The following is a 23,179-nucleotide window of genomic DNA, read 5'->3' on the forward strand; positions in this document are numbered from 1 at the left end:
TGAACTGCCCTCCTCATCACTTATTTTGATAGCCTTTTAAATCACTCTGGTCGACTGATCAGACTTGTAAAGCGAGGGCAAATCATATTAGCATAGGTTACACCTTGCATACAAGGGTTATAACGCAGAGGTAAGCAATCAGAGTCACAGCATGTGAGGTGACTACTAGTGAGGCTGCAGCAGACTACATTTATGGAGTGCTTCCTTTTTCAAATTCAGCTGATCTATTACCTGAATTATGACTGATCATTTAGCCAATTTATTCTCCCTTATCCTGCTGAAAAATGAATGCTCTACCCTGAGACCATTAAGCACAAGCTTCCCAGAATAAGTAAAAGGGGGAATAAAACCTCACATGCAGTTTTTATTCAGTTCAAGAACTCCGGTGAACATTATGAGCAGCAAGCATCTGCAACCCATTCATATGAAAACCTTTGATTTTCAACCTCTCTTGGATTATTTATTAATCCACAGCTTTGCCCGCCCCAAATTGAGAGTCTATTTCAGCGTGTCCCAGCTTGAGTCGGATTCACTGAGCCTATTGATCGTTTTGTAAAGGACAAGTAATTGTGGGCGAGTGGTGTGTTCTAATGTGCCTCTGGGCTTCTTCAAGACCAATTTGTCTGGTAGTCACTCGAGGGCAGGGACCAGAACTCAGTGTGGGGCGGGAAAGGAGCCTGACAGGAAACATGATCGTCTCGTCCTTCCTTCTTGTCTGCTTGTGTGAATTTACTTGATGAGTCGGTCTATTTTCCCATTGCAACTCATCACTGCGGATCGATAACGCGGCCCCTTTTGTTTGCGTTCGTCCCTGGAAAACTACACGGTGTGAGTCACGTCTTGTAATTCTATGCTGGAAAGCAACAACAGCTATGCCACAAAGTGTTTTTCCTGTTACACAAAGTATCAGTTGAATTCACTTGGCTGCAATAGAAACGTGCAGTACGTGTTAAGACCTTTTAATAAACTGGTGGTACAAAACAAACAAACAAACAAAAATCAATAGTCTGTTTTTTATTTCACATGATCCAGAATTAAGACCTTCACTTGCCCGAGCAAATCACCTCATCAGCATAAACCGCAACATGCATCCACACGCCAATACTACAAGTTCATATAATGTGCCGACACCATGAACAATCCATAATAAGCTCATATGTTTCAAGCTAAATGGAATTGATGTGCCATCACTGTTGTTCTTCTTTTAAACGACATCTTTAGCAGAGAAATCATCACCTCCACCGTGCCCTCGCTTTTTATAGAGCCTGTTTCTGTGTGGTCGCTCCAGGCTCTGGATTCAGCCAGCCGTTACAGAACAATGGCCATTTTTCATGTGCAACGGGGTCCCTCCATGAGACATGAACCTGGAGGTACTGTCATTTAGCATGGCGCCATCACTGCCACAAAACAGCAACAGATAGAAAGGAGATATACAGCCTAAATGAGTCACAATGACTCAGTCAGATAAGCTTTAAGGGGAAACGAACAGCAACAGCACGGAGAGACAAACCTGAAACTGTTCACATTCAACCTCTTGTATCCTGCAACTAACAAGGATGAATTTATCACAAGGGAACCTAATTATTCTCACCCAGGTTTTCTCAAGGTGAGATGTTTGGGCCCTTTCCCTCAAAGCTTCAGACGCTTGGCTTTATTTGCACCTCTGATTTTTGTTTACACACAGTATAGGTTCTTGATTTTTAAACAAGGGTCAAATGTCTTACCCTATATATTAAATACACAATACTGTATAAGGTACACAGATTACCATACTTAACTATACCTCATAGGGGTCTAAGAAAGTATCAATACACAAAAATATTGCTCCATTCAAGGGGTGAAGCAGTATGGATTCTTTGACGAAGTGTATTGAAATGGAAATATTGACACCATTGTTTTTTCTGTTGTGTTAAAGCCTCCGACCACTGATTGGCAGCAGGCTTGTGGCCATTTGAATATCTTCCATTCCTCTATATGGCAATGACTTGCCTTGCTTATATTGCACTGCCAGATTCTTGCCAATACACAACAACAAATCTTAAAATGTTATATGTACAGTAAATGTGTTTATGACAAACGTTATTTGCTTAAAATGTGTGTACATCAGTAATATGTTTTTGTGCATTCATTTTCACTTTGCTTTCAAGCTGTAGTGAACTTTTGTGTTAACAGCAAAAACAGCAAGGATGTTTGAGTTTAATATACTCAAAACAACCGGTAAATTACCTTTAGGCAAGTTAAGATATCCCATCTCTTAACTCAGTGGATTATATTTAATGCATTGCTGAGCTCTGCAGAGATGTAAACATCAGGTAATAACAGAGATTTATGGACAATGGTTTGAGAGCGGCTACTCCTTTTCATAAAACCTGATCACAGCGCAGCAAGTGTCTGATTACACACACACAATACCAGTGTGAAACATGGCAGAGAAGTCTAGCCTCCCTCTGTACCACACTGAAACCCCACACCACTACCTCCGCATGACAGACAATTTCAGCCTCCCGAGAGAGCCTTGTCTTTGATGGCACTTTCCATCAGCACATTGTTAAGTACACTGCTTCTGTTGCAGCCACTCAGAGGACACTGGCACTAAGTGTTTGCCCATTACGTATGAAGTAATTTCTCATCAGACGGCCTAAGTGAAGTGACAGGCTCTACATCAGAAAGCTAATGAAAAGTTAAAGAGGAGCCTTAATAAAAATTCATAAAGGGCAATCAGAGGTGGGGGAAGTTAAAAGTGGTAAAGTATGCTAATTTGATTGAATTTTGACTCTACCTAATGCAATTACGGAACTATGAATAAGGCATTTGTATAATAATGCATCATCTCAAATTCTGATGCAGGATAGCTAATATTAGACAGCAGACACACACATGCATAAATGCATGCAATACTCCACAATGTAGACATTTGTTATAAGGTTGCCTCAGGTGAGAAGTTCAATACTCACACATCACAAAGAGTAGAAAAACTAATCTCAAAGACGGATGGGTAAAGATACTATATGTGATTTGACAGTGGCGACGCCTGAACTTGGTGTGATAAAAGGCTTCAGTTGCTATTTGCTGCGATTCAGGTCTAATTCAAACAATGTCAATGTTTTCTTCAATGGCATCGCGCACACTAAAACAACCAAAAGAAACAAAACAATGAAAATAGTAGACCTCATGTTGGACTCTCTCCGACATCTAACAACAATCTAATCATTATTTTATGCCAGGGCAGTCAACTGCTATGGTAAGACACATACCTGCACTGATGATTATCCACTATTATACATTCATATTCTGTGGCAGATAAAGTGACATTCAATTCAATATAGTATATGCAGTCATTCACTGTAAAAAACAAACAAACTACTAATTATTAAATGTCTCGGTATTAAAGCGGCTGTTTGTTTTCCTAGTTTCAAAACAAGGTGAAAAGACTAAATGTAATTATTGAACACATGCAATTAGGTTTATATTATGCACGAATGCTAGTATGAAGCTATTATAGATGAAAGCTGCAGCAGTCACAGTCATATAACATGAAAACTCTTGAACTGACCCTGAAGGCTTGTTTATGCTAAAGCTGTGAGTTCAAACTTTTCTTCTGCATCGGTTAATAAACAGCCTAAATCTGAGATGGGGGCAGTTGGGGATATTTTTCATTTGAATGCTGCATCACAGCAAACACACAGATCTGAGTACATTTATTCAAAGAGTATTTTATTTTCATACGGCTGCAAGAACTTAATCTATGGCCATTTCTCAATATGCATACTTCTATACGCTGCTGTTCCAATTGCATTGATTGTACTTGTGTACTCCCATACTTGGCGAGTATGTACTCTAGTCGTACTTCCCAAGTATGCAAGTACATCCTCGCATACTTGGGTATTGTGAAACCGTCCCAAGGTTCACACAGCTAGATTTAAGAGGGTGAAGAGCACGTACATCCAAAAGTATTCTTACTTTAGTATAAGAAAGGTAAAATTCTCATTTCATATGGATATTTTCTCTTCTTTCTCTTTGTTGCTGGTTTCCAATTGCTTGTGTTTAGATCTGTTAATACCAGCTTTGGCTTCTTCAGCGAATCTGCCACCTCAGAGAATACCTTTTCTGGCTTGTTCCTCGGCATCATGACAAATGAGAATCATCGGAAGCAAATATTGCTTTGTTTGGATTTTCATTTACTCCCTCGGCTTTCCAATCGCTGCTCCACTGACTCCCCTCAATTTACTTCTGCAAAGCTCAGATTACACTCTCTTTCAACACAAACAGGAAGTCATTTATTTGTGTATGTCAGCTTAAAACTGGACACGGTACCTTGGTCTGAACGGTAGAATGACACAAAAAGCGTCTCTAAATTCACTGTTAACTTCGCAAAAGCCTGGTGTTAGCCTTTAAATACAAGGACAAGTAACTATAACTGGCTTTTCAAGGACATATTTAATTGTGTCACCAGTAGTTGAACTAACAGACCCAAACATAACAAGCCGCGATGGTTGCTTTGACCTGACTGTCTGGAATGCAATATTGTCACAGACTTAGCCACAAATATCTCCCTGCGTGAGTTGCCCTCAAGCTTGGTGCCCTGATGTGACTTGGTTATAAGAGTCTGTCAACATTCTTAACAACAATTTTGGAACTATCATTGAAAGATACAAAACATCACATAGAGTAGCCTCTGCCCCTCAGATGACGAACATCGAACATGTTGCTTTGCATACAAATGAGAAGCTTTTCAAAAAAGTATTAAAAAAAACATTGTAATAGACTCTGATGAATCAACCAAGTATGAATCCTACATACCATCTGTTATTAAAACCCCACCCATTAAAAAGATGATAAATAGCAATCAATTGCCAACAGAAATCTATCATCATTAATCAACAATATGCAACATACAGTATAATAAAATTCAGTTGAAGGAAAAAGCACCGATTTCCCTTCGGAGGCTCAGTTTAATCACTGAGGAGACAGAAAATGACAGCAAGAGTAAAAATAGGGCAAATAACCTGAAAGGAGGGACAGAAGCAAAAGGGTGATTCATCCTTATTTGGTACAAATTGAATGTATCAAGCAGCCAGTCAGAGGCAATAGAATGGTCATTGTGATCTGTGGAGCAGCGTGCATGAGGAGATATAGGCCTTATAACAGTGCTGGCCAGAGCTGTGTGATTGCTGAGGCAGAAGTACTGTAAATGGCAAACACAAATACTCTGTTGCTTTGCATTTAAATTGAATCGGTGGTGCTTTCAGTGGTGTGTGGAAAATGCAGGAGACTGAAGGAAATTTTTAAATGACAGTGCCTCCACAGAGGATGCACACGGCTGACCGGTGTGTCGTGCATCACCTCTCTGCTACAGTCACACACTGAGCAGCAGCCATTTCATCAGTTTGTGATGGATTCTGCCGTGCCACATTGGGGGGAAGCGGCCCGACGACCTGTCTTACCTGTTCCTCAATGAGATGATCCGTGAGGAACTCCTGATGACCTGTGAAGGTTTCGCTAAGCTGTTTTTCCAATATCATCAAACATACGCGATGCTCTGATGAATGCAGCACAGATTAGATCCGGCCACGATTCATTTCAAAAGAAACTATGTGCGGTTTATAAAGTCGTTAATCAGCTACATTCGTTGATCATTTGTCTCAAAGCAACCATTAAGGTGTCCAAGGTTTATCTTTATAGCCGCATGCAGATTCCAGATATTTCACTGTCAAACTCATCTTTCAGCATGCAACATATGTTGGTGGTTGTTTTTTTTAAGGTCCAATAAATACACCAGATGTCTGATGGGATAAAATGTGTTTTTTTTCACAGAAACAGCCTGGGGAAAGAGCTGTGTCCAGAAGTTTGATAAGACATGCTATACTGCCTTTTTGCACTGCTTGAGTATAAAGGGGTGTAATGGAAAGCAGTTTTCAATCTAAACAAAACAGGTAGTCTGACAACATTGTTATATAATGGTCACTCTGGCAAATCTTTTTAAATAAAATGAAGTCCTTATTGAATGCTGGAACATGTTTACAAATTGTTACCACTGTATGTGATCACATTCCAGCACTAAAACCACCATAAAGAGTAGTGATACAAACAACACATTAGTCCAACTAATTCATCCGTTCATGTGTCTCCTTGCAGAGAAATGTGACCTCCTCTGTTATGCTTTTACGCTGCTGTTAAACAGGAGCGTGCTGTCCTGTTTACACCTGCCAGGTGTTGACACAGAGTTAACCAGGTAAGTAATGAGGCCAAGGGTGGATTTGGCTACAGGGTGATGTGGAGGAAGCTCCATTTTCTGCATCGCTGTCCATGACTAGGTTTTGCCCTAGAGGCTGAGAGATTACCCCGCTTAACAACAGAGGTGTGGGGGGTGAGTTGATGGGGGTGAAATGTACCTAGGCTTAATCTTGCCATGAAAACAGACATGTGTGACGTGAGGCTGGGTTGCAGTGTCCTTGACTTCTAGTTTGTGTCGTCAAAATCATGGAACGGGTACGTCATTTCAAATGTGTTTCAACCTATTTGACATTTCGCACAAACCTCTGCAGCCACTGAGGGAAATTGATCTTTTTGAAATTTCAATCTGCCAACAATCAAATGAGACATGGAAAACCATTTGAGGACCAGTTGACCATTTTTTTCAGCGGATCTGCGAAGCATCTGCGACTAAAAAAAATGTGCAATGCTCAAGCACAGATTCCTGTGGAACTGCATCAAGACAAATCTCTTAAGAAGACACAATGTGTTCAATTCAAGATCTTCTACTTTCATCACTTGCGTTGACATCACCCAAACAACATGATTTGGACGAGTCTCTTGCATGAAGAAATGGTTTATATCCAAAACTGCACTTGTATCCCTCAAGTCTCCGCTCTGGCCCCCAAAGAGGTATTGATTCCCCCATTGTTGGCTGGAAGCTGTAGCAGGGCTGCAGTCCCTATAATTGCCAGCTAACAGTGCATGGAGAGGACATTGCCTCCATATCGCAGGGCGACTGGGGCAGAGAGTTCACTTCTTGTGTATACGTAGCCAAAACAACTGGCAGTAGCAAACATTTGAAACAAAGTGCCTCAACTGGACCTTAAAATGAAGTGAGTGTGTAAAAGAGAAGCTGAGGATCAGCAGTGGAGGACAAATGGGGACACAAAGCTGCAGAGAGCAAGTTAGTGAAATATGGGATAGCAGGGGATAGAACTTTTTAATTTAAGTTAACAATTGTAATGATTACTTAAGGGAGAGTCAGGGCAGATAAAAGCGTACTAGAGTTATAGAACAATTCTCTGAGGTGATAACAACAATTGGCAAAGAAAACAAATCCGCACAAAACAAATTAAGGCTCATCCATAATAGTCTGTAGTAAAGGGGCACAATCTTCTTTAAGCAGTTCTTAAACAATGTTTAGCTTTGGTCTACTGAGATTGCCTCAATCCTGATATTAATATCCAACTCAAAAGCAGTGACGCAATGGTAAATGGGTAAAAGGACTGCATTTAGATTGTGCTTTTCTTGTATAATCAATGATTTCTGTATTTCTTTCTTTCTTTCTTTCTTCCTCTTGGGTTTTGATACCAAACCACTCACTTGGATTTCCTGTTGGATTCAGTGAACACAGTGATACCCAGCAGCTCAACCCAACTAAAAATAACCCAGCCATTTCTCTCCACTCACAGGGACTCTCGTATACAAACATTAGGGCAAATGGGAAAACTGATTACATGGGCGAGCATGGGTGCATTTAAATGGACAGTGTACAGCGTAACCACAGGCCAGCGTACAATGCAAATACAGAGAAATGAGGGGAAATGCAATCCAGGAAACCTGGAGGGATTTGCAGATGTTGCGGTGTAGGACATATCGAAGCGATCAATGCGTCAGTGTCCAACAGAGTGAAACGCAGTCTCAGCCTGCAGGGTGCTGAAGTAGCCAAGCAAAAACATGCAACATGATCAATGTGTTCCTCTAATATAAAAAAAAAATGAATGGCTGACAACGCACATCATCAACATGGAGCCCATGTCACTGTATCAGCTTGAATTCTGACTGAAGTTGAAGATTCCTGACTATTGCTGCTTTGTTTGTAAATCATTCACCACATGTATTGATACTAAGGGTTAGGGTGCCTTTAACTGTCTCTGCTAAATTATATTCCTTTGATGGACAAGGCTGAAAAATAAACAGAGAAACAACCATTTCAGTAAATGAGAGATCTGGCAGTGTACATTACATGAATATTCTGAATTGTAGTAGTGCTACTGAGATTGCACAAAAATGTAATCACTTTTCAGCTAAGAGGGTGACATTTCTTTGACAAGCTCGTCATTACTTAATAATCCATTTTACATCGAGTAATTAATAACAAGGCATCCGATCGCATGGGTGATGAAGGATTTATGCCACAGCAGAAAAGTTGTTTGGGTCTGTTATGGAGTTAAGTGATGAACGAATATGAAGATAGTTTAATGAATACTTCATGTGCAGCAACACTCTCTGGTCTTACGATATTTTGTGAATCGAACAAGATAGTAAGATTTATTTTCCACAAAAGTGAGCACAGTCTCAAACACTGGACCACATTGTCATGCAGCCCTTATAAAAAGGACATTGACAGGCCATCACAAATTTTTCAGTCAGGAAGGGATGGCCTGAGTGAACCAGGGTGTCGTATAACAACTGTAGGTTTTGATAATTCTCACAGTGTCGCACAGATGACCCAAGTAATCTGTGCTGCTCTGATGTTGGACAACACAGCAGCAGAAACCAGAAACCAGAAGAAAGCTGGGACACCGTGAAACAAAGAGATGTTGAACTGGGCCTGCCAGGAAACCTGATACGGACACTGATATCACAGTCAAAACGTCTTTGTTCTGCTATTACCAATGGCAGTGAACCTTGACAAAGGGTTCATGGTCAAAGGTCAGAGTGCAAGGTTAAATGAACACTATTACCAGATGACAGTGATACATGTTGGAGCAATACAACAATAACCTGTTCCTCCAAATCAGACTATTGGACACAACATTGATCCTCAAATAGTTCTCAAATATAGTAATATAGTATAGTACGATTGTTGCTTTTGGCAATTTTGGTTTAACCTGTACGGCGGGCATTTGGGGAAATAACAATACCTATTACACTTTGGAGTGTATTTCCTACATAATGAGTTAAAAACATCATAGCAGGACTGTAAGCAAACCCAAGGCAGGCAATAACCTCAATAACAACACGGTGAATGAAAGAGATGTCACGTTTGCTCATCGAGTGTGAAGGGAAACATTATGCAACATGGTCAGCCATCTGTTATTGTTGTATCTGTCCAAACATGACTGGAGTAATGTTCCACGGCAGATAAATTGACTACTTAATTCAAAAGTTAGCAAAAAAATATTTTTTGAAATCTTAAAGAGAAAAGCTCTAAATGAACTGAAGAACAAATGCAATGTTGGATGCTTTTCCTGCGAGTTAATATTCCTGTGAGCTTAGCAGAAAGTCCACAAACTATAGAAAATGAGCGTCCACTTGTTCGGAGTGCAGGAACTCACTGGATATCACTACTTCGGTGTCCTATCTAACTCATTCAGCCTGGGGACACCATTGCACAGACATGATGCCAATGGAACCTGCCTGTGGGTATCAAATATTCAGTGTTTGGTCAGGGATTATGGGCTTTGAATGTGCTGTCCTTATGGGACAGGTGATACATGACCTGCCAATCGCAGTCAGGAAACCAAAGAGAGGGAAACAAAGACATGCCAGCTAGTTACTGGTCAAGGTTGCAGGAGTGCATTTTCATGTGGAAAGAAAGAACAAACTTTATTGTCAAGAAACAAATAAAACTAAAATTCCATTTAGCTGCAAGAGGAGGAAAATCTCCTTACTCAGCATTTACTGCAGCCTCACACACACACACACACACACACACACTCAATAGTCATTCGAAAGCTCTGAGACATCGCAATTGTTCCATTATAAAGAAACAATCTTTCAGCTGAACTCAATAACTGTTCCAGACAAACTGAATCCAAATATTTGAATTCAATACTTACTGGTTCAAATTAAAATTAAAATTAAAATTTTAGAAGCCATGTAACAAAAAGTCAAGAGGTGATGCTGTGACTCCATGTCCTGCGATGTCAGCGATATGCTTAGAATCAGTTACCAGCATGGCAGCCTGTCCTGATAAGTTCAAAGGATGAGGCATTAAGGGAACTGACGAGCCTGACAGCCAAACACACTGGGAAGAAACCAACTGTGAAGAGGCAGGGAAATATTCCAAGAGCAAATGGCAGAGTCAGTGTATTGTAAAACAATTCAGCTGCACAGAGGGAGAAAAGATCATTTTTAAGCCATCTCACTGGACAACTAAGGGTATTAACTTGGTAATTAATGGACATTGAAAAGGTGTCTTTGGAAAGAAAGGAGCTTTACAATGTCTAAATGATCCTGATGGATACTTTGGTGGACTGGGAAGCTCTTGCGGCTCTTTTGTTAAAGTAGCAGTGTTGGAGAAGTTGGATTTCAAGATTTTTCCCTGGTGTTTATTCAGTATGTGCTGACGTTGCTGGTATAGCCTTGAAGCCTCTGCAACAGTAATTCATTCTCCCACCTTTTTTCCCCTACAGCCAAAAAAAGAAGAAGAAGAAAAGTACAAGGCCGACACGGTATTACTGTTACCATGAATATGAATGTTGACCTCTTGTCTCTAATGCTTCTCTGGAACAGCTGTGCAAGGTTTGGTCAATAAATGGTTTCCCATCTCCAAATTATATCAAATTAACCAATTACTAACATCGGCGCTGCATACAAAGATAATTATTTCAAGTGGTTTATTCATTAGATCCATGAAAGGACTCCGGACTCTTTGTGGATCTTTATTAAGCACAAGTCTGTGTGGACCAACATCACCCGTGACACTGCAGACGTGATGTACAGTAATATCTGTCTGCTGTGTTACATCACACACATTAACGTGGACCTGTGCTGGGCTTATGTTGGGGTCTCGGTTCTATGACAGTGGACATCTCAATTTAAATCACATGGTCTGTTAACCGACTCCATCCATCACTCTTGTCCCCTGGTCACCTCAATATGGCCGAGCCAGCTACTTTCTGGTCAAACTCGATTTATATTAATCTGCCGCACCGGCTGTGTAGGATAAGTTAATACACTGTGTTTATGAAGAAATGGATCCACTCAAGCAGAAATTGTCAAATGAATGACTGTTAATGGGTTTTATAATTATGCCTCAGCGCCAGCAGCAGCCATGGCCGGAGGGAGTATGTTTTGTCCCGTCGTCCTTCCATTATTGTAAACCCGATATCCTAGCAATGGCTTGAGGGAACTTCTTTAAATTTAGAGCAAACGGGACTCAAGGATGAACTGAGTACATTTCCATGGTCCACGGCCAAGGTGGCTTTGACCTCATGTCATGTTTTATTCTTGTGGATGCATGGTCTCAGGTTCTGGAGCAAACATCCGCTTGGCCTCAAGGATGAACTGATAAGAATGTGGCTCTCAAAAGGTCACACCACAAAGCATGTTCTTGGCTGTTAACTCAAAAGTTTTTCTCAGCTGACATTTTGACATTTCATAGTAGGAAAAGCACAGATTTGAAATCACATTCCATTTAGGCGTTTCAGTTTCACAGTCCTGGTATTCTAGATGTTGGCACACTGTCGATGCCTAAATGGGACACGTGAAATTGACAGAGCCATCATTTGTTTATCAGCAACCTATGAGCTTTGTTCTGTTTGCTGTTTCTTGCAATAACTGCAGAAAAACTTTTCTGAGGAGAAACAAAAGACGAAAGAGCATATTTTAAAATCGAAAAGGTATAACACTTAACGTCACATTGACATCATAACTTCCTTGAAAGTCTTCCCTACGTACAGTATACTGCATGAATCTGACTTGACTTTGGCAGAGGCACACAGCTGCAAGTCAGCAATTTTATTGTTATAAACAAGTCTACTACGTAGGAATAAATCTTGCTCAACATGATGTTTATGCTGACATAGTCAGTATAGTTCCATAATTATACATAAACTTTCACAGCATCTTAATAAGTCCCACGGGAAACAGGCTGCTGTGTCACTGGATGTAACGACACAAATTAAACATCCACCTGCGCTCACTCTGCATGAAATGTAGTTAAATGATATCTGCTTATCATGATATTGTATAAGTTTCATTATTATGCAGTTTTAAAGGTATACAGATACAGAGGTTCTACAGGCAAACAATAATAATCCTCAACAAATGTGGTCAATAACAAAGATTATGTTTCTCTGAAACATGTAGGGTGATTGTGCTCAGTCCAAAGGGAAATACTGTAAGTTCCGCCTTGTATTTATCATGATCAATAATGAATGGTGACTGACCAGGACATTAAAGTCAAAACCACAGTTTTGCACTAAACAAATCCGTGGCCTATAACACAGTACAAATCAATGGCACATATTTAGTCAACTGCGACTTTGAGAGAATTAAAAGGAAACTACTCATGAATATACACTAATCATGTTATCACGATGGGGGAACTGCAGTGTGACCTACATGACCTGCTAGTTTCTATGGAAACAAACAGTACACTTCTATGGATAGATACTATGTATGGATATCTCCATGTGTGGCATCTCCCAGAAGTATACATTTGTAAGTATGATTGTAAAACTAAATCTATATGCATGTATAAATGGCAGCGCACTGATTGAGTGGGACTTCTATAGCTGCTTCCTATCCTACTTGTTCTCTCTGTGTCTAAGGTCAAGGGCACTGAGGAAAGTAGGCCATTACCACATGGGGATATTCTCCATGTGAAACACTCACTTCTGACATCCCTTCCTTGAAATGAAGTCTTTCGTATAGAATATTAAAAGGCTTTTGGAAGGAGTTACTGTGAGTGAAAAAAAACAAGGTCTAACATGCTATGTCGAAATTCATTAGCATGTTCGTATAGCACCTCTCTGAGGCTTTGCACCATCTAACTCATGCAGCGTGATAATCAACAACCGCCTCAGACGCGAAGCCTCGTTAACGCCAAAAGACGTCACGAAGCAAATGTGTCAATGTATGCCGGTGTCGCCACATCACCGGCACATCACTAGTAAAAACAAGCCAAGAAAAAGCCATCCACACCACGGTGTGCATGACATATGTAAATAATACAGTTTGATGTATGCCAGCAACATGTGACAGTGATCAGAGAATCAAATACTGCTGATAACCTTTATCCCTCATTGAGCCCTTCATGGAGTAATCTGTTCGTAATCCACTATAATCCTAGATTAATCTCATTAAACCCTTCCATTCACGATCTGCCTTATTAGAAGAGCACGTGGTGTGTGAGCATGAAAGAACGAGGGGAATTTATAGTGGCAGCATGATACAGATTTTATGCAGGGTCCATATGTACACAATCAGCACACTCTGCATCATTTGTGACACGTCACATTAAATACAAGTAAATAAGACAACACGATGAATAAAACTTATGATAAAGGAGTAAGTTTCACTTCAAAGCGTTAGTCTGCATCCAGTCAAAGTCTGTCCCGCTGTCAGTTTACACCGACACATGCACGCACACCGACAGAAATTATGCTGCAGAATAGGCAATAAATTCAAGCCATGAACGCTGGAAATCTTCACAATTCTCACGCTGCGTTTGCAGGCAGCACATGTATACAAGACATCAATACTGCAATGCATGGATGTATGCAAGTGTCCCAACAGAGCCTCAAGTGTCAGCACATTTTATCAAAACACGAATAAAGAAAGAAACTTTAAATTAAACTGCCGTGCGGCTCGTCTGGATCTCAAAGTTCACAAGGACGCTTACCGTCGTTGAGCGTGCCTGTGATGAGTCTGAACAGGTACTGTGCGAACTTGAAGATCTCCCGCTTGCACCTTTTCCTGCAGCTCATCTTTGCTCCTTGGGGGGGTTTGAAAAGGTCAGCTCAAATGGAAGACTCTGATTTCAGGGTCAAAAATCCACTAATCCCTTTTATTTTAAGAAAGGAAAAGGACCCCAGACAGTAAAAGTGTCCTCTTCTCTCCTCCACTCGGCTGTGTCAGCGTGGCCCTGGTGTGTGTGTGTGTGTGTGTGTGTACGGCAGGAGTGATGAGTGAATGGAAAGCGCATGTGTATACCATCCAGGCTCCTCTGATGTGTGGCTCCCTAGGTAAAGCTGCCTGATGAACACGGATGCATGTGACTTCTTGTCAGGTCATTAATATTTGCTTATCGCCAGTTTACCTCCTCCTCTTAGATGAAGATGAGTGGGGGCTTCTCCCTGTCCCTTTAACCTTCCTCCAATACTAAATCCTTCTCAACAAGACTTTTCCTCCAACTCCTCTGAGCAGCAACTCTCCAGTTATTCCTCAGTGCTCATACAGATTACTCTGTTACCTACACTATACAGTGGTTATCCAGTGACTCTCTCCCCCTGCCTCTCTACGACACACAAACAAACACACACTCCCACACTTGATCTCGTAGTGCGCCTGCTGCTCGCTCTACTCAGCACCATCTGTGGATGTTTTACCCTCACTGACGGTTGCCATGGAGGTGTGGCCTGATTGGCCAAAGAGGAGGAGGAGGAGGAGAAGAGAGATAGAAAGCACACGAGGAGGAGGAGAGAAACAAAAGAAGAATTAAGGGGAAAGTGTCCACCTCAATGAATCAGAAATGACAGTACATTACAGGCCTGGCACATGACGTGCAAATTGAACTTTACGGCAGTAAGTTACAGTAATGGATTGTGTTAATGCTACACTGTAGGCTGTTGTCAACTAAGTAGCGAAGGAAGTGACTACAAAAAACCTTTTTAAAAAAATAGCAAAAACAAGAGAGAAAAGCTGTGAAACTCTTGGTGGATGAGATTTCTATGGCAAAAATGTCAAGGTCAGTATTAATAACGAACAGTATTAATATTTGTGATGACATTAGGACTAGCCAAGTGCAACATTTTCTCCACTAATTAGCCCACAATGTAGCACACTTGTGCTCATTTATCAACGAAAAGTCATCCCATCTGTCATTAACTCAAGCCTTTCACTGTTTTCAGTTGTATTAATGTGGTCAATTTGCTTGAAAAACAGTGTTTGGTGTTTTTTTCCCCCAATTTTTACACATCTACCAGGCTGACAGGGACAGGGATGAAATAAGATTGGGCTTAAATCTACTGTGAAACAGGGTTGAGATTGTGCAGGTCACTTGACAGAGAGACAGGTCTATTTTGGTGAATCCTGGTTTATGTAGAGTATCTGCAGACTCTGACCTTGGAGTTCTTGTCAGAGTGTTGTGCACACACACTCACACACATGCACACACGCACTCTTGACAGGAAAGAGTGTGTGTGTGTCTGTGTGTGTGTAGCAGTGAGGATGTTGTCCAAGGCAGGAATAAAAGTGTGCTTGAATGAAAAAGAACAATTTCAAGGACTTGATGCATTATGAGAAACATCTACTAGGTCAAAACAGCACAGGAAATAGTACTGTGTCTCAATAAGGTGAATAACTTCAAAAGGTACTTGTGGGGTGCAGCTGTACCTTTGAGACACTACTTGCTTTCATAGACAATGGAAGGGGACAAGACACAGACCCCTTTCTAGTTGAAACCTAGTTTCAAAGTAAAATAAAGTAACACACCGGACATGTATTATAAAGTGGCGCAGCCCAGTTTAGCTAATGAAACATAGCTTCATTAAAATAGTCCATATTTACTGAAATATAGCCCAACCTCACAACTTGAAGCGTCTTGTGCTCCATATCCACATGCTGAAGCTCTGCAGACCAACAAACAACTAAAATACATGTGCAGTCCCACAGTTGGGCTGAACAATTAATCATTTTCAGATGAAAATGGCAATCAGAAACCGCACAATTAGCAAAAAACAAACACTGCAATTCCATTACTTTTGATTGTTTGTTATCCGCAACTCATATCTTTCTCATCCTTGTCATTTTTTAAGCAGTTAAAGTGTTGGTGGTGTCATGTGGTAATGTTATCACATTTTAAATCTATTACAGTGTATATTATAGTGAACCTTGCATATTGCAAATTAAGTGCAATTTGTAATATTTGTCATTTCATGCAGATCTATCTATCTATCTTGTACATTTGTACAAGCTGGCAGACTTTGTATAAAGCTAACATTTTGGAAGCACCACCCATTCCCTGACCCCTCGAGAACGTTTAATTTCAACATCTGTGCAACTCCATCACCTGTCGCCTAGACCATAGTTTCCACTTCTATTCATGTTTCAGATAAACAACCGCCCCCCCTTAAGTCTCTGTAATTACCATATAGGCATGTGGGAGTGGTTACACAATGCAAACTCATCCATGTGTCCATGACAAAATAAGTTAAATGAGGTTTGTCACCTCACTGTTTCTGAGGCGAACAGATGGCCTGTTGCTCACTTGAGCGAATGGCAAACGGACACTGGCCACAACACTGGGTACACAGTGTTGCTGGTAAACAATGTGCTTACGCGAACAGGCTTAGCGCTTTTTTTTTTTTTTTTTGGTCCTACAAGTAACTCACAGGCTTTTCCCCAACCACCAGTGAGTGTGAAGTGTGATGTGTGGAACAAATCGCCACATTCCAAGTCCATATACAGTCAGGAAAATCTCCAGACATGAGTCATGTTTACCTTGATGAGTATGGTCAAAGTAAAAAAAGTAACATGGAGGGTGAAGTCAGTCAGTGCAGGGTTTGTGACTTCTTGTGTACAAGCTGAGAACAGACAGGGGTCATGCAATATTCTTCACAGGTTTGCATGAAGGTAGAGAAGTAGCTCCTGTTCAGTTTGTTTAGTCAAGGCTGTCCCTGAATGACCCTGCATAAACAAGGGATGTGCTTCATGATCAGAATAGGTGTTGGATTTAAAGATTAAAGAATATACAACATTTCTGCCTTAAAATAATCTAAAACAAAAGACTGATGTTATACATTTGAGGCGTGTACATATATTATATATTACATAATGCATCTGCATAACTTCTGCATGTCTACCGTAAACCACATGGCAAATACGCAACCACATTTGTACCAAATATGACGGGATGACCCCCAAGAGGAAATATTCATTACTACTACTTAGCAAGTGCTAGTCTTGTGCTTTAGCATGTGTCACTAACGGATCACGACTACTCCTTACCGCTTTTATAAATCTCTCCCCAGAGAACAAACCCACAATTCAATGCTGCCCCCCAATGTCATTGGTCAAAATGGTCAAAATGTCATTTTGACCAAAATATCAAAATGGTCTTCCCTTAATTGTTAAGTTAATGTTAAGGCTACATGCAAACATTTTGACATTTGGCTATTGCCATAAAATATACTAATTGATAAACTTAAATTAACTAAAAACTTAAGAAAAAGAACATTGATTAAATCTTGATTAACATGGTATTTCTTCCATTGGAGGTCCACGGTAAGTCTAAATGCTGAGTGAAAGTAGCCTAATGATATCACTCTTTTTGCAGCCTGTGCGGTGCTATTCAAACATTATTCCCCCTCAGTGAAATTAATGTTTACTTCTACAGCACAGACAAAGGTGGACACTGAGCATTGCAGCAGTCAGTCATTGCATTGATGCAGACCCTCTGCTTTTAAGTGCCCTTGAGTCTACCAGTAAAGTTTACTTGATGAAGAGTCAACTTATTTCCTCTCTGTTGCAGTCGAGAGGCAGCTAAAATTACGGATGTGTGCCACATAATATTCACATTGTCAGTTTTTAAAGCTAAGCTCAGTTGAGGGGAACAGGGACAGAGAGAGTGGTTGCCTCAAGTGCTTTGTATTGTAAAAAGAAAAACCAAATTATCAGCTATATCATTCTTTTTTTCAAAGCAGAGTTCAAGGTGTAGGCATATTTTCCCTTAGGATTTCCCTTTACCAAATAATCCCAACGAAACTTACCCTTGTCTCCAGATTTTGATGGCTTTTTGTGTAGCACCCTGCAGCAATAACAGGAGTTACATGAAAAAGGCTATGACAGATATATTGATCCATCTAAAAAACACTGACTGCAGGTGCCCGTGGGTGAGAGCCAACATTACCACCAAGAGCCTTTTTCCTTCCCTTTTGTGTAAAAGCAGCTTGTTTGGCTGGGGAATTGCAGAGAGTAGCTTGTCAACAAGCATGAGGGGGTAGAATTTACAACCTCAGGCTTCCTTTGTGAGATTTATGCATGCTAAACCGCCATAAAATGTCCGCCGTTAAACACACACGCTGCGAGACAGAAATCTCGACACAAACTGTGACACACAAAGCACATCTGGCAAGACAGATGGGAAAACCATCTTTGAAGTGAAAGTTCGTGCTGTGTCTCAATCAGGACAGGTCAAAAAAGCAGAGGTTTGGGCAAAGTGGCCACTAAATTGAACATCAAGCGCCGAGCCACAATCCATAAGTACCCATCTGCAGTGGAGTGTGCTTCACTGCGCTGGATAAATGCTCTATACCTACTCACCACAGGCTGCTTGAAAATTTTGAGAAAAAGCTGATCACGACACAATGTCTTCACATGGCCATTCAAAGTCTTACTCACCTGAATTCAGGCTCGTACAATGTACACTAAAAGGGTGCATCTGAATTATTTAGACTTTTAACTTTTTTGGGGGGTTTTATTGTCAAGTATATACCCCAGAGGATGCAGAAAGCTAACAGCCTGCGCTGGTCAAGAATAAATATAAGGCACAATGTTTGTATCCACATCTTTTGTGTAGGTTGTTGGTGACCCATGAATTATTGAGTGTTTTGCATAGAAGGACACAGATTCTACTTTCTCATTAATATAAATTACTTAACGCCATTTGGAGCTTGGGAGAAACATTTAAATAAATGCAGATGATTAGGCTGTTATACCACTGATTAAAAAAAAAACAAGAAAACATCATGAAAAAGCAGGTGCAGTATCTACAGGCTGTCATTAAACAAGCTGTGATTGTAATGTCTTCCGGTAACGGAATGTATCGCTGACGGACAGCATACAGAGATTAGCGATATCTGCAGTGTTCAGCACTGACAGCTGTTTTTTTGCTGATTCTTGGTAAACAAAGCAAATGCCAACATGCCATCAGCATAGAATGAGCAGCTCTAAGGCAACAGGAGTCAAAGTAATTAACCAAAGTCTGACACAGAGTGGATGTTCATGTGTGGAGTTTTCTTTATCACCTCTGCAACATCATTCTACTTTATCTGGCTGGTGCAAATATTAAACTTTTTTTTACTCCCAATCAGATTATTCTCCTAAATTTAAAATCTCGCCACATGGAATGACTTACAATCCTTTATATGCAAGGACTGAGACAGTCTAACAGAACACATGTACAGTAATTTACAGTTAAAATACTGAATTTGAAACTAAAAGAGACCAAGAAATGTAGATTAGCCAAAACAGTCCATATTGTAGCTGTGAGTGTATACACCACAGCGCGGTTTAATACCCTGTTAAATTTACCTTATATCAGAAAAAACTAATAAAAATATGCATTAGCATTTCCTGAGACAAAAGATGATGTTTTAAAATGTATTGTTTTGTCTGTCCAATGATCTAGAACGTATTCAACAATTTCATTTCACAGAGCGTGGGCTTAAATTCAGATGCTTACTACATGGACATACTTTAGATCAGTGCTGCTTCTTTTTTCAGTAATGTACCCCTTGTGAAATTTTTGTTCAGCCAAGTACCCGCTAACTAGTGCAAAGCACTTTTGGTTGGGGGGGGGAGGCAAAACACAGTGCAGTGCCTTCAGTGTCAAAATTATTAAAAAAAAAACTACAAAACACTGCTGTGCATTTATCTCTCATGAACAATTAACAAATACAAATAACAAAAACAATTCACATAAATGCACAGCAAGATATGAGCATATAAAAATGATAATCAGTGTAAAGTGATACTCAAAATATTTAAAAAAGGACACAATGCCTTGAGTGGGTTGTAATTTGTCGATGTCAATCCCATTCAGTGGGAATTTTGACCGCTCTAGTTTCGCCGTCCTCCCCCGTTTCTCTGCGTCAGCCGCATTACTGCTGCGACGCTTCTAGCGCGACTCCATTGTTGACATCACGACAGCAAATAATTGACATGTGTCAAGCTGGATCAAAGCATTCAGTTTATGAACTGCCATTTAAATTGTATAAAATGATTTATTAAATAATTATGCATAGGGGGTTTTGCTTGGACGCTTTATTCAACAAGTTTCTTTCTCACGTACCCCATGGAGTAAGTCCAAGTACTTTGAGAAAGAGTGCTTTAGATTATGAGAAATATCTGCAGATGGTGTTTCATGGATGAATGTAAACATGCAGGCAATTTCACAGTTTGCAGCAAAAGAAACACTGACATGACCACAGTTCCACAAATGCAGATGAGCGCTTGCTAAGCAATCAAGTACCATCCTTTACTAAATAAGATACAATAAAACAAAAGCTCATCCACTTGTGTCACCAACACTACAACACTGCTGACTGCACAGAAACCTGCAGAGGACATTATAACTGCAGTATCAGTGGTGTTTATGGGTTTATACTGCAATAAATCCTCAGAGACCTCCTGCATTATCATTTCCACTGCAGTTGGTTTCAAGAGAAATAACTGGAAGCAGTAAATATACTGTAGATTCGTGGCAATGCATTTAATTTCACATTGAACGGTTAAGACCAGGCTCTCTGCCCAGAACTGTTTACTGAATACGCAATTTTATTGAGTCTCAGAAAGGTGGCGGTAATAAGATGCATCACTGGCGAACATGCACAATGACAATGGAATGGGACATTGTCGCAGCAGTGGCAGGCAGTCAATATCAAACATTTATCACTAAAAATATTGCAAAAAAAAAAAGAAAGAAAAATGTAGTCAACGTGTTCTAACATTTATGGCAGTGAAAACCCGGATCCATTTGCGCAAGATGTAATTAAACACATATTTGAACACTTCTCCTTAAATGACTGCATTGTAATGACTTTCAATATGTCCGGATGGACCCAGTAAAAATAAAACTGTATTGTCAGTAGGGCTGAGCAATCTGGGTAAAATATGCATGTATTGCGATTGCAATTTGGTTTGCAACATGATTTTAAACTCAATCTTCAAAATCTACCGTGTTATAGATTTCAAACAAGATGGAGCATTAGCACATGAGATGGCATCAATATATTTACTCGTACGCTGATGCCCGAATAATATTTTATTATTTTATATTATATTAGTATTTTATCACGTAAAAACCATTTTGTGCTACAATTTATTTGTGTGCATATTCAGTGATTGAGAACATAAAACGATCAAATTAACTTTTAAATTGCAGCCTTTTGTAAATAAAAGGATATACTGTATAAAGTACAACAACCTTTTGTTTTTAACTGGAGAATACAAGATGTCTCTAGAAAGTTTAAATGTAGAATTCTGTCCCCACTCTCTGCCTTTATGGGCACCATCAACTTCTTCAGCCAGTTACCTCCATTTCATTATCCTTATTTCTGTAATATGGACCAGCAATTTCCTTTCAATTAAAATATTAATATTTGACAAGCATAGCAGTGCCCCACTCGCTTCTGAACATACATGTAAAACGCATGCCTAAACACTGCAGCCTTGTCAACCGTCAAACTATATTTCTTTGAGTCTTGACTGGGCAACTGGTAGAGAACAAAACAAAGAGCATTGCCTCAGGAAATGCAGGAAACACTAAAGTGATCAAGCGCGACTGCTGCTGTAGTAACCTTTCTAAAGATATAAAGCACACAGATGCTGTCATTAGGGAAAAGGTTAACCTATTTATTAATTATATTTAGAGGGAAAAACCCACAGCAACATTTGAGGAGGTCTAAGACCTTAGCAATTATAAACAGCCTCGCGAAAAACAGGATCGTCCTCCGCTGATGAAGATCACACTCGGGGAGTTAATGTAAAGGCTGAACTCGCATCAATGCAAAGTGGTTGTTATTGTAGCCTTTCGGGGTTTCAATCAATATGAGCACCAACAAACAATCAATGACTCGAGATAGATGATCATTCCTCCTTGCTGACCAATAACTGAGCGATAACAGCTCGTCTTCTCTCTGGTGGAAAGGGACAGTATTAACATGCTTATATTTGAATGATGAATCTGCATCCGAGACCTGATCAGAGTCCAGAGTGATCTGGGTCATGAGTCAAAGGCTGTCAAAGTTCACGCATTAAACTTTGCAATTAATAGAGCAGAGATGACCGTGATAAAATTATTTAACGCAGTTAACGCAAGTTTATTTACTTCTGGTGCACGCTGACCTCTGATATGAAAGCTGGAAATTATCCACGTGGAGTATTCACTTGCCCACAGTCAGTCAGAGAGGAGAGAAGCGAGAGAACAGCTGAATATGGAGAGAGGAGGAGGAGAGGGATTGTTGGGTGGAAGGTTTCATTTTAGGAAACTGGAAGTTGCGATCCTTTTCCTTGACTGTCAAAAAACAGATGTGCAATTAATTGCTAAGACCAGCACAGAGGAATTCCTCGACATCTAGGAACCGATAGTGTCTTGACTGATTGTGTATTGACTGCCCTAGTATTTTTACATTTCTCCGGGCCAAATCATTAATCTTATTACATCTAATAGCAGCATGAGTACAGTTTAATTCACTCAGATCCTCCCAACTGTACCATTAATTAAAAATAATGAATAAAAAATAATTTTGTCCTCGCAAACAGACATGATATCCATGTGGTTTGGGCTGTTAATCATAAAATGTTACTGTTCAAATCGTCTGTTTCTGATTAATCACAATTGTTTTCTCTAATATAAGTTATATTCTTATACTGTACTGTCTTCGGCAGTAAATATCAATACTTGATTCAACATGAATTAGAGATCATTAAATCTAAATTATTATCGGTGAAACCTTGAGGCAATCCATGAATTCCCTGTGAATTCAAAGAAATGGATCGTAAATTACTCATTTACAATATTTAAGTAAAGATACCATAGCATAACATGGTGAGGTGAGCAGCTGGAGTGACAGATTCAGGTTCAAGGTGAAGGCGGGATTATCAGCTCTGAGCCCCGTCTCGTTTGCAATGGTGATGGACAGGTTGACAGTTGGGGTCAGACCGGAGTCTCCATGGACTATGTTTTTTTGCGGATGATATTGTAATCTGTAGTGAGAGTAGGAGACAAGTGGAAGAGAGCCTGAGAGGT

The 23,179-nt window shown here is 40.1% G+C and overlaps 1 protein-coding gene across 7 annotated transcripts in view; it reads right to left on the minus strand.

Annotated features, from left to right (window-relative positions):
• kcnip4a (potassium voltage-gated channel interacting protein 4a) overlaps nucleotides 1–23,179 on the minus strand; it is a 123,835-nt gene that overhangs the window by 64,794 nt on the left and 35,862 nt on the right. For 2 of the 7 annotated variants that reach the window (XR_009239887.1, XM_058624281.1), the window contains exon 1: nucleotides 13,832–14,500. The exons of 4 other annotated variants lie outside the window; for them this stretch is intronic. Coding sequence is in view for 1 of the 3 variants with exons in the window: in XM_058624281.1 (XP_058480264.1) it covers nucleotides 13,832–13,916 (85 nt within the window). In the remaining 2 variants the exon portion in view is untranslated. Of the gene's footprint in view, nucleotides 1–13,831; nucleotides 14,501–23,179 lie in introns of those variants that run through there. One more of the 7 variants, XR_009239888.1, reaches the window with a different exon arrangement.

Source organism: Solea solea, chromosome 3 (assembly GCF_958295425.1).
Source record: "Solea solea chromosome 3, fSolSol10.1, whole genome shotgun sequence".
Classification (NCBI taxonomy): Eukaryota; Metazoa; Chordata; class Actinopteri; order Pleuronectiformes; family Soleidae; genus Solea; species Solea solea.